The sequence below is a fragment of the Dichomitus squalens genome (assembly GCF_000275845.1).
Source record: "Dichomitus squalens LYAD-421 SS1 unplaced genomic scaffold DICSQscaffold_3, whole genome shotgun sequence".
NCBI lineage: Eukaryota > Fungi > Basidiomycota > Agaricomycetes > Polyporales > Polyporaceae > Dichomitus > Dichomitus squalens.
The window spans coordinates 828,507-840,393 of NW_006766885.1; the positions used below are offsets into that span (position 1 = coordinate 828,507).

At 52.4% G+C, this 11,887-nt stretch overlaps 4 protein-coding genes across 4 annotated transcripts; 2 read left to right on the forward strand and 2 right to left on the reverse strand.

Moving 5' to 3' along the window:
* The first annotated feature begins 1,211 nt into the window (after positions 1–1,211).
* On the forward strand, positions 1,212–4,053 carry DICSQDRAFT_159440 (uncharacterized protein). The gene is made up of 18 exons (XM_007361823.1): positions 1,212–1,573; positions 1,639–1,751; positions 1,813–1,944; positions 2,000–2,037; positions 2,092–2,269; positions 2,331–2,357; positions 2,411–2,439; positions 2,496–2,630; positions 2,685–2,722; positions 2,781–2,928; positions 3,013–3,088; positions 3,154–3,173; positions 3,223–3,324; positions 3,375–3,440; positions 3,499–3,579; positions 3,641–3,683; positions 3,744–3,804; positions 3,863–4,053. The coding sequence occupies exons 1-18, from the start codon at positions 1,340–1,342 to the stop codon at positions 3,911–3,913; spliced, it is 1,572 nt and encodes a 523-aa protein (XP_007361885.1). The 5' UTR covers positions 1,212–1,339; the 3' UTR covers positions 3,914–4,053.
* Positions 4,054–5,941: 1,888 nt separating this feature from the next.
* DICSQDRAFT_152498 (uncharacterized protein) lies at positions 5,942–7,724 on the reverse strand. The gene is made up of 7 exons (XM_007361824.1): positions 7,630–7,724; positions 7,349–7,570; positions 7,096–7,298; positions 6,968–7,043; positions 6,874–6,912; positions 6,518–6,820; positions 5,942–6,467 (listed from the first exon to the last, which is right to left on the reverse strand). The coding sequence occupies exons 1-7, from the start codon at positions 7,678–7,680 to the stop codon at positions 6,123–6,125; spliced, it is 1,239 nt and encodes a 412-aa protein (XP_007361886.1). The 5' UTR covers positions 7,681–7,724; the 3' UTR covers positions 5,942–6,122.
* Positions 7,725–8,374: 650 nt separating this feature from the next.
* On the forward strand, positions 8,375–9,193 carry DICSQDRAFT_132812 (uncharacterized protein). The gene is made up of 2 exons (XM_007361825.1): positions 8,375–8,392; positions 8,453–9,193. The coding sequence occupies exon 2, from the start codon at positions 8,682–8,684 to the stop codon at positions 9,078–9,080; it is 399 nt and encodes a 132-aa protein (XP_007361887.1). The 5' UTR covers positions 8,375–8,392; positions 8,453–8,681; the 3' UTR covers positions 9,081–9,193.
* Positions 9,194–9,706: 513 nt separating this feature from the next.
* DICSQDRAFT_152499 (meiotic nuclear division protein 1) lies at positions 9,707–11,322 on the reverse strand (the record flags this gene model as incomplete). Its single annotated transcript, XM_007361826.1, has 8 exons — positions 9,707–10,044; positions 10,097–10,256; positions 10,313–10,420; positions 10,475–10,509; positions 10,576–10,656; positions 10,705–10,747; positions 10,889–10,951; positions 11,269–11,322. The coding sequence occupies 8 exons, from the start codon at positions 11,320–11,322 to the stop codon at positions 9,935–9,937; spliced, it is 654 nt and encodes a 217-aa protein (XP_007361888.1). The 3' UTR covers positions 9,707–9,934.
* Between the last annotated feature and the right edge of the window lie 565 nt (positions 11,323–11,887).

Consider the following 11,887-nt stretch of genomic DNA (forward strand, 5'->3'; position numbering starts at 1 on the left):
CGTATAATGACGCAACCTGGACGCAACTCCAGCAGAAGGCCCCTCTCTCGGCATGGTCAGGTGAGCCGAGACATGCACCTTGGGACGCTTGTAGATATATGTACAAATCGCAGCCCGCTACGAGAACGTGGCTCGAGAGCAACCTCGATTGAGGCAATGTATGCTGAAGAAGCAAGCAGAGCGGGCGCTGTGATTTCCTGCATGCGCGTGTATTACTTCGAAGACCGCGACGATCCCTCCGTCAGGTAAAAGAATGCCTTACATGGGATGTGAGTTGGCGAGATGAGTAGGGGAGGGGTGCCTCAGGTGCACTCGAAGTACCCAACGAATAACATGCAATCGGATGGGGGGTCACTTCAACCTGCCCGTTTGCGAAGAGATCATACAGGTTAGTTGGAGTCGGAGAGGAGTTGGAGAGGAGAGAACCAGGGCACTCTCTGGGTGTGAAAATGTGTCGACGAACTCTTCGGTCGTTCCACGGCATGGGGCGGGTGTCTGCGGCTAAGTTGATTGAAAGACTCGTTCTCCTTGATAACCTCCGGAGCCTACGTCGCTGGCAAGGACGATCCTGACTAGCTTGTACCTGTCGCTCGAGCACAATGCGCGATGCACAGGCGCACTAGCCATCTGCAGATACGCAAGAATGGAGAAGCAGATGCTCACGGGTCTTCCAATGCCACTCAGGGAGCTCGTCCCCGAACTACTGGTCGCTATTCGCCTTAGAGCTTGACGTACTCCTGGCTGTTTCTAAGTCGAAGGGGGAATGTCGATAGAGAAGCTTCCGCGCTAATTCTACTCTGCAAAGTCCGGGCAAACGACCTACTAGGGGTGTAGATGACCGTGCACTAGTTGTATTGTACTCACGGCGACATGTGGATGCAACAAGTCCGACATTTATCTTCTAGCAGCACGGACGTGCCAGTGTGTTCTCCTTGCCGACTCACAGATACGATCAAACGATGCACGAACGAGGTTAACGGTCATTTGAATGGCCGATGGCGAGAAGATTGAGATTAGGATCATCAAAGCACGCGGCCGGGGGCGCTCGGACGTCATGCGAACGCGATGTGCCTGCTGCACTGCATGTGTCTGCAACATGAGCCCCGTCTGCTGCAGACATCACTGCAGTCTGCCGCCGCTATACAAATTCAGGCCTTTGGCCGCCGCCATTCTGTAACCGTTGACTCTGACCTTACCCCTGACACATACAACGACACGACCCTATACGACTAGTCTCTGCTGACCTCGAGATCTTCAACTGCTCGTCTCGCACTACGATCAAGCAACCTGTGTACGACCCCTAAATTATCCATTGCAAGTGTAGGACGCAACGGTCTCCATGTCTTTCTCCCCAAACCCATACAAGCCTATCGGCACTCCTGCTCCTGGACCTGCCCCTTACTATGCTGAGAACCCATACGCCCCGCCACAGCCCGGACAGTATGGTTACGGACACGGCCAGGGCCCTAACCAGGGATATAGCGGAGACACCAAATCGCCTTACGAGGGCGAAAGGTTCAAGCCGAAGAAGAGGATCAACGATCCCATCTTCCTCATTCTCTTCATCGCCCAGGTGAGCAGTGGTTCATTGTCAGCTTGAGACTGACTCATTGACTGATATCGCGTCGAACGGGTTAGCTGGTCGGATTCGTCGTCATCTCGGTCGTCACAGTGTCAAAGTTTGGAAATGCTGGGGGGCTCGGTGGAGGTGTCGGATCGGACAACACAGGGAAGAGTGTCACCTTGAACTAGTGCGTACTTGCCCATCCTTCCAGTCCGTGGCGGCCCATGACCCGACCCTGTCGCTCGCAGCCATACCGTCATCCTGCTCCTGTTTGTAACAGGAGCAGCTATAATTTTGTCCGCAATATACCTCATCCTGACACGCGCATTTACGAGAGCAATCATGCACATAACATTGATCTTGTCCATCCTACTGAACATGTGCGTCCCAATAAACCCACCCTCGTCCTGGCCGGCTCTGACCTGTGCCTTCTAGTGGAATCTGCGTATATTACTGGATTACCAAGTACTACTGTATGCCATTCGCCCAACCAGACAGCGGCGACACTGACGCTCCGTCTATTCTAGCGGGAGCAATCATCTTCACTGTCATCGCACTATTCTCTGTCTTGTCGTACTGGGGATACCGCTCGCGGATCCCACTGGCCTCCCTGCTCCTTCAGGTCGTCATGGACGTGACCAAGCACCATCCGAGCGTGTACTTCGTGGCATTCACATCGCTCATCTTGCAAGCTGCGCTTAGTGTGTGAGTGAAGCCTGCCCCGTTCTAGCACGTCTCCTCGCGGCTAATCCTCATGCGAATAAAGGTGGTACACCTTCACAGTCATTGCGACGTAAGCGCATCTAAATGCACCGCTCTTCGCTCCATCTAACGTCAGTTCCACAGCTATGTCCGATACACCCCTGGTAGCCCGAGTGTGTATCATGACAGCCCCTTGCGGCTTGATCCCGACTGACGCGCATCCGTACAGCCTGCGATTTCGGCCAGTCGTGCTCCACAGCCAAGGTCATCGGCTTCATCATCTTCGAAACCTTCTCCTTCCTTTGGACATCCCAGGTGATTGGCAACGTCGCGCTAGCGACGCTCGCCGGCGGGCCCTTCGGCAGTAAGAGCTGATGCTCCTTCTACGCTCTATCTGGATCTTACATTCCCCACCCAGGCTGGTACTATTTCGGTCCTCGCGATGCCGGGCTGATGGTCAGGAATCCTCTCACTCACGTCAAAGAAGCGATAAACTGAGCATAGCATCCGCCAGCCCAAGCACCCCACGCTCTCGGCCTTCGTCCGCGCGTCGACCCTCTCGCTCGGCTCGATCGCTTTCGGATCTTTGATCGTCACCCTCCTCGAGCTCGTCAAGATGGTCTTGAATGCGGCAAAAAACAGTGCCAACGCGGACGGTCACCGTGCGTGTCTTCCATCTGTCGTCTGCTACTGTGCTTATCGTGGCTACGAACATGGGCGCTGACGCTGCGACCTAATCTCTCCAGCCGTCGAAGCTTGCCTGGCGCTGTGCGCGGAGTGCTTCATCGGATGCATCGAAAGTGCCGTCGAGTACTTCAACCGGTGCGATTGCTCGCTTCTCATCCTCTCTGCTCGACGCCGCTGACTACATCTTCCCATCGTGGTAGCTATGCGTACATCGAGATCGGTGAGTGATATGACAGACGTGATAATATATCTGCTCATCATGATCACAGCGCTGTACGGCAAACCCTACATCCAGGCGGCGAAGGATACCTGGCGGCTGTTCAAGGACCGTGGCATTGATGCTCTCGTCAATGACTCTCTCGTCGGCATGAGTAAGAAGCCATTCTGTACTGTGATCCTTGATCTGACGAGTTCGCGATAGCTCTCACCTGGGGCGCGTACGTGACAGGCCTACTCTGCTCCCTATTCGGGTACCTCTACCTACGTTGTAAGTGTCTGAGAAAGAGTACGTCAAAACGCGCTAGCTGAGGTTGCTTTTCTTATAGACACACATCCAAGCTACAACGCGGACGGGCAATATACGGCTCCCGTCCTTCTGTTCGCCTTCCTCATCGGACTACAGAGCTGTAAGTTGCTCGGACCGCTTTAGTCAAGGTCACACAGAACATTGACATTGATTCTGAACAGCGCTGACGCTGATGTCTGCCATTGAGGCCGGTGTTTCCACGATGTACGCCCTGTCCTGCCCTCCTCCATGCGCTTCCGAACTGATGGCTGGGCACCTACACAGCTTCGTTGGCCTTGGGGAAGACCCACAAGTTCTTGCCATTCGCGCACCTGAGCTGTTCGCTGTACGTCTTTGCACGGTCGCTGGTCTACTATGAGTACTCATACGAGACTGCTTTCTAGTTGATTGCACAGACGTACCCGCAGGTTGTCCAGGGAGTACCACGAGTGTAGGTGTCAGGTTATGGGATTAAAATGGGATCGTGGCCTTTGCTCGCTCTTTGTTGACTTTGTCGTGTGTGCATATAATCATGAGAGACATACTCCAATGCCGAGGATAGACTTGCTGCGGAGGCGAGTCGGACTATAGTGAGAGACAACAATAGGCACAGAAAGTCGAGGACGAATGTGTGACGCATCGGTGCCTGCAATCCAGCCTAGCTCCATATCTTTCTCTTGTGGAGCAGGAATCCTTCAGCTGGTGAGATCTGCAAGTGTGTCAAAGCTAACCCCGTCTCGGTCCGCCTGGGTTTCGCGTGCTTCACCGGGGGCATTGAACTATTGGACAACGTGTCCCATCGTAGAGGGATCGTGACCTGAGCCACGTTAAGACAGTGACCATATATCTCCGTGTCCCCACCTTCATCTCACGCCAGCCGCACCCTGCACAACACCCGTGCCTGTCATCTTTCAATCAAGATCTTGTGCTGGCCATAGAGCAATCCGCCACAAACACGATTCCTAATGTTTGGACGTTCGGTACAAGCGGTTTGTGATTGATAAACGTCAACATCAATTGAACACATTTCGCAGACAACATACAGACGAGACAAACGAGAATAGCACAGTAGTACTGGCGTTGACTAGGGAGTACAAAAGCATCAGACCAAGATCTTCATCTGATTCTAGTGCCGCGGCCAGCGACACAAAGAGAGGCTGGCAACGCGCGCCAGGTTTCAGGCGGCATCGAAGTCGACCACCCGGGTTTGGAGGTTCGCTGCATTTTGCATAGCGTTGTACGCAGCTATCTCCTGCTGGGTCGCAATGCGGAAATAATGGGCTTCCTTCCCAACACTGCAGCGTTCCTCCCTGATGCACTGCTTGCGATACTTGGCCTTCAAGATATAGCAGGTCCTCGTTACACCAGTCGCTGACTGTACCTCCGTCCTCGCATATTCCTCGCCGCCCTGGAACATATACTGTTAGCCTTTGCGAGCATGTGGTCAAGTTTCTATGTACGCACCGCACGACTGGTGATACTGACGACACAACAACGGGTGCCGCTACGGACTGGAATCTGAATCCTTGCTCCGTCTACCTTGAAGTTCAGCGTCTCTCTCAGGTACACCTGACGCAAAGGCAAACTGCGTGTCACTTGATGTCAATGCGTACAATCACCTTGTGTGACTCACCAATTGGTTCACCCCGTATCGCTGATGGGAAGGCTGTCCGCCCTTCTCATAGGAAAGCTGATCGTGACGGACTGGGTTGACCTGAGAGGGAGAGGAAAGGGAGGCCTCTTCCCATTTGACAGTCGCCATCTTGAAGCGGTACACAGTGTCATAGTCGGCCCTCTGCCATTCATTGGATTGGCCGGGTCTCTGGATAGAGTATGTCATTAGTTCCCCGGTGCATCCCGAATATAGATTGTTGAGAGGACCTACCGCCGTTGGACTCTGAACCTGGTGTTCGACGTGCGTGATCTGCACAACGTGCTGGCCGCGGAACTCGCGGTTGACATAATGCTCCAACCACACAAGTTGCCCGACCTGAGCTGCCACATTAGCAGTTGAACACGGACCATGTGGGAGGATACGCACGCTGAAAGAGAGCTGTGGAACGGGTGTAACAACACTTTCGCGTCCTTGAGTGGGCACAGCGCCGGACTGTGCGCCGTCACGAGCGAGATTTCCCTGCTGACGGTTGTTGCCTCCAGGAACGCGTGTGTTTCCGGAGGAGGAATGGTGGCGGCCTTGGCCTTGGTTTGGCAGCTGAGAGCGGTGAGGATGCATGGTAAGCACAGACACGGGCAGTAAAGCGTGTCGGCACGATAGAGGGTCTGGTCAATGAAGAGGGTTTCGGGCATGGCTCGCTCTTATATATGACGGCTCGCCCGGTAGTCATTGAGAGTTGGGCATGGCACTGCACAATCGTCAGCCTGGGCGATGTGAGAGTTTCAGGATGGGTTATGTGGAGTCATTTGGAACAAAGGGGTAATATCATACCAAGAGATAGGACGATCGAACTGAGTTCCATGTAGGGGCCAATATCATCAAATTTTCTGGGCGCAGATCTACAACATCCGCATGAGGATAGATGGGAACGGCACGGAACTGTAACATACACGTGTATATGTGGGTCAGAAGAGTGCCACCGCCAGAGTGAACATAGGCTGGGTTCCGGCGTATGATTTCGCCTGGCGAGTGATAAGCAGAGAGAGGATCTAAATTCCCAAGCAGCGACGGACGGGAAGTATTATCCTACGACAAACGGGGATCTGAATCAACCGATTCAAAACATAGAACCAACGTGGGAGTGGGGGAGTCCTATGACATATCCATCTCGCTTGGAGTTCTGAAGGTAACCGCGACCAATATACGTCGGAGTCATACAGAGGCTCGTACTCCATAGTCAGTTCCAGGGATGCCTCGAGTGCGTCTTGGGTGAGATCCTTCGTCGAAGCTTTGAAGAACGCGAGCGCTTCTTCGGCACTGAATCTCTGTGAGACAATGTGAGTTGTCATCTTGTCAAACAGTGCTGGCAAGGCCGTCACGAATGGGACCGCTTTCTGCAAAGACACCAATCAGTACTAGCATCAGTTCAATCACACTGACTTACTGAGAAGTTGGTTCGGAACAAGTTACCCAGCATGCCAACGTCAAATGCGAAGGGGTTGTACGTCGGTTCGCCAGTATAAATGTCATCTGGCTTGTACATACCGTACCCCACCCACGCTTCCTTGGCAGGGCGAGAGCAGTGCTTCACGGAGGTAACATGAGGAAGGTATATAGACTGATCATAGTCCATAAGAGCGTATAAAACGTCCGCCCGTCGTCGATGGTCGACCAAGTCCTCGGAAAGACGTTCCATATCCCGGTCAAGCCTATAGCAGTTGACAACGATATTGAACTCAAAGATGTCCTAGTTGTGCATGAGATGGCATAGCAGTAGAAGGGTGATCAGGTCCGACTCACTCGGTGTGCTATCCGATTAGCATGTAAATAGACGAGACCCTGAAATGACATGGAGGCGTTACAGAATGCACAAGCATGAAACCTTCTAGCGTACCTGAAGTATACACTCCATGAAGCGCAGCGCTTCACGTACAGTTCGGAATTCTTCGATGTGGAAAGGACTTCCCCAACTATCAACTTGCGTCAATCATAAGCAGGTCGGCCAATACGGCAAGAACTCACGTAGGCATCGTAACGATGGAGTATTGATGAGGGGTATCGAGGATGGCAAGAGGCGGAAGAACACATGGAAACGTGCTCCGGTCTGTAAACGAATCCTCGCGCTGGATCAAAAGCTGGTAAATGCTGTATTCCGGGCTGTCCTTCTCGACGAGCTTCAACATAACGTCTCTGCCTAGGGAGTCTTGGCCGCATGCCAATTTCAGCTGGCAAAACAATGAGTCTCCCCACGGTCGAATTGATGTTCGCCACTCACAGCGGGAGAGAAAATGTTCTGTTTGCTCGGTGTGTCGAACACGCACCGTGCAAAAGGCAGAGGCGCGGGCGTGCTAACCAAGGGCGTCCACCAGTTTTTCCAGTTATGCAGAGGATTCTCATCGGGGCGTATTTCGTATAGTTCTACACCTCTCCGAGACAACCATGGTCTAGCAGACTCCCAAAAGTATGTACCTGAATCAAATTCAACCAACGAGGGGATCTGGAGGAGTCGCAAGGATCAGGATTTGAGCTTAGGCGATGTGAACAAGATGATCTCACATCGGGAATCTCTTCGGACGCGGTATCTCGAAGATTCGAGTGCTGCTCCATGTCGGTGGTGGGTGCAGCGAGGTTCAGTACACAATCGTTGGTGTATGGAGAGTCACGAAGGGGTGTGTCACTGTCACCGCAGCCAGCGATTTCCTTATGTCAACTTCACCACGATCATGTGATGTCGCGCTCTCGCCGTCAGTGTCACCGCCAAGTCTACGTGTGCCCATTGTTCACGCGGCATGAACGGTGTCCCTCACGGAAACATGTTAAAGCCCACAATTTTTCCAGGTCGTGACAAACATGACTGCAATAGCATCGGTGGCGCAGAACCGACTTGTTATCTACTAAATAGATCCTGACATTGGATGACGGACTTCGGAGTGTTGCTTACGTCAAAACACATTACAATCACAGGGCGCGTCCCACGGCGACCGGCCTGTACTATGAGTATACAATAAGACCGATGAATCCAAGTAGCCTAGAAGGAGCCCCCTGTTGGAATCCTGGCGTCAAGATGGCGAGCTCGCGGAACGAGCGCCACAGGTCCCGCCCCCTCGACGGATACCCGCGCCCTTATCTACCCCTATTTAGCTACGTATATAAGCCTGATTGTATCTACTGTGTACGGCACGCGTTTGCACCGGCCAAACGCGAATCCCATTTGTGTCCCCGCTTGCCCTCGAACTTCTTCACCCCCCCCCCCGTGAAAGGCAAAGGGTATCTTCTAACAAATGCACGGTTTACTGATGATCGAACATCATTTTGAACAGTAAGTTAGAGAGATCATTCTCAGGCTCCACGGATCCTTCTGTAACCGTTGTCGTTGTAGTAGTTTCGGCGGTACGCCTGTTCAAATCTGCCGCTCTTCTCACGGAAGACAAATCGGTTTGGTCCCTTGCTTTGTCCTCATATCGAGCGAGATATGAGGCCCGCGAACATGGAATCGCCTATCCTTTCTGGGTAGGCCTCGTAGGGGAGGAGAGCGATGCTGTACTAGCATGTCTAGCAGAGCCATGCTGTGTCATGCATTCTAGGGTCAAAAGTTCCTACTACTTCCTATGTGGTTCACTAACGAGCTAGCGGATACGCCCCCTCCTATGGTTCTCTACCCGAGCCAAAATTCGACAATACAGAGTATGGCATCCCTACAAGAAGATCTTGGGGAAATATGGCGTTCGCTGACGAAAGTCAGAATTGTTGGATGGTTCCGACGCCTTCGTCGCAAAAGGAGAACGGGGTTCGAGTCCCTTCCCTCATGGGAGCCGTCCATGAACCTATGGTTCTCTAAAGTGCATCACTTTCATCACCCCTTTTTCGAGTCCCGACTAGCTAGAGGAAGAAGTATATGTGCGATTAGTAGCATATCTCATGGTAGGCCAAGCACAAGGTATAGCATTACCGTAGTGCAACCGCTGGCCGGTAATGCGGGAGTCAACAACACGGTAATTAACGTCTAGATACTCTGACTTTTCGTTGATGCTCAGGTATGCTCGAAATCGACTGCGTCAAATCCACTCTGACGCGTCCGACGCCCAACACGTTTAGCATTCGGCTCGCTGGAACAGCTCGGACAATCCTCCATTCTAAGTCGATCTCGACTACCGGAATCAGAGCTGTGGATCCAAAAGCTGGGTGGCCCTCGATACGGATACAATTGCCACCTCAGACAATTGAGAAGAGAGACCAGAAGACATCCGTGTTGCGCATCGGCGCATAGCCGATCAAGACATAGGGCAAACCCATAGGGTACTCACCGTGATGACTCCTTCCTGCGAACAGCCAGAAGGTTCGCAGCCTCATGAGGCACGAGTCATATGTTAGTGTGGAGACTCGCAGATATACACTATCCCTGCACACTACCGCCTATGTGGCCGCAACGGCTGTGAATAACGAAGTAGGTTGTCCCCACGTTTCGTGCCTCGAGGCTTCGTTTTCGTGCATCCCTAATATGCCTCCTGCCGCTTCGAGGTTGCTCTTCTCACGGCATACGGATACGAGGCGAACACTCGTATCACGATATAGCAACTCTTGCCAAACTTATGTAGCCGTGGAATTGGATACATGTGTTCGGAGAGCGTATACAGCTAGAACAACATCGGAAACCGAGGATCGTGCCGAATTAGGGACACTAGGGTCCAGCTGAATATATAGAGGCTGATGATACGTTCCATGAACTTCACACTACCTGCCATACGCTGTGGTGTGTGCAAGACGCCTTCCCATTCCGACGTGTGCGATAAGACGGCGACGACATATCATATTGCCCATCGTACGGTAGGCATTAGGATAGGCGGGAACGACAAGCGCAGTTTCAAGCGTCCAGGTCTTCATACTCTTCGTCAATCCCCAAGTATGCTCGTATGTCAGCTGCCTCAACGCCATTCTGGCGCGTAAAGTGCGACAAGAGCACGAGATAGTTATCTGATATATCGTCATCAGTGGGCGGCCAGCATAGGTAGAGGCTAGTACCTGCCTGTCCACCGTACCGCAGCTTCCTTCGCAAGGATGACTGCGCGCTTCTTCTCTTCGACTTTGGCTGGATCGCACGCGCCATATGCAGCAAGCTCGGTCTCTAACTTGGCGTACTCCGTCTTCAGCGTTGCAAGTTTTTCCAGTGCCTCAGCGCGTTCGCTCTAGAGAGACCTAGTTGAGTTGAATAGACGGGAGCAATGTGCACGAATCTACTCACACTCTCCGGCCGCGTCGCTTTCTCTATTTCGACAGCAGCGCGTAGCTCAGTGACCTGGGCTTGAAGCAAGACGTGCTGTTCCTTGATCACTGCCAGCCTGTTTTGCATCTAGCACGCAGGCAGTCAGCTCGGAAGCGCATATACTCAGCGGTAACACCGTACAATGGCACCGCGTTGGGAAGGAAAACTCCAGAAGACTGCGTATATGCGCATATCATCAATGGGACATTACGCTAGAACGATGATGTGAGGCTGTGAAGTACAATTCGAGGAGCCAATCTTGTCCATCTGGACTAGCCCGTCGTCAACCAACGACTGTAGAACCTCCTTGACGGATTGCGAGACTGCTCTAGCACTTCAGCACACGGCTTCTAGAGATTCGCGACGCGTACCTATCCCCTTCATTTTCGGTCCCATTTTCTCAAGTTCTTTGAGCTAAGTGAACGAAAGCAGATCAAGTACGCATGCATGCGGCCCAGCAACCAGCAACACCGCCGACCTGGAAGAAGTCTTTCTATACAGATAATAATCATTGAGAGACCTTCTGCAAAGAGCGTTGATTGAGACAGCCCGCACCGTCTCATGGAAGATCTCCAAGAGCTTGACTCTTTTCTCCTCCGCTGAAAGCCCTCGAGGTGCCTGTTGGAATGCGGATAGAGTAAGGGCGTGAAATGTAGTAGAGCAAGGGACCTTGCGTACCATTTATCAACAAAGTCTCCCGTGTGCTAGTAGATGGAGATGGTCAGAGGGCAAGACAGGGCGAGGACGCATCGTGGGGGACAGGATCGACGTGACCGCAACTATACCAGCGTCTAGACGTCATGCTTAACCACACGTCAACGTCATGTGTTTGAGAAATCCCTAAGGGCCTGTTCGGCAAAGAGTTGGAGTTACGAGTCACCGGCATTTTGTCACGTGGCGGCACTTCCGAGAATTTCTGCGCGAGTTAGAGTTACAGGAGCGGAGTATCCGTGAAATCCGGAGGAGACAAGCGCCCTGAACTCGTACATGTATCTAGTATACCAATAGCTATGGCTTATCAGATGGGCTCTGCTTCATCCCTGCTTCACCATGGTCTACACAAGAGCAGCTGTCAAAATTCACCAAGCAATCCATCGGGCTCATATAGAGCGCCGAAGACAGGCTATAATAGCAGTAACTGTCATTATTTTGGCTGGGCAGGCCTTGGTAGTAGCCTGCTCTAATCCCTCAAGTAGGATGGCCTCAGATGTCTGATCACATTCTACACCGGTCATCATAGCCATCCCAATACTCTATACAGAGAGAATCAAGCAGGCTGCCAAAAGGGTAGAGCCTCAAGACAAATTACGACGTGAGCTGATAACAACCGCCCGGAGTTGCTGGGAGGCATCCGAACGCATGCACTCGCCCGAGTAACTCGAGTTCTCTCGAAATCGAAAACCGAGATATTATTACTATATTTGGGCATGAAATGCCGGTAACTCTAACTCCAACTCTTTGCCGAACAGGCCCTAAATATCTCGCCCACGAGGTCACCAAACACCCCAGCCTACATTAGAAAGGAGACGACAAACGCGGCAAATTAAGAATGCT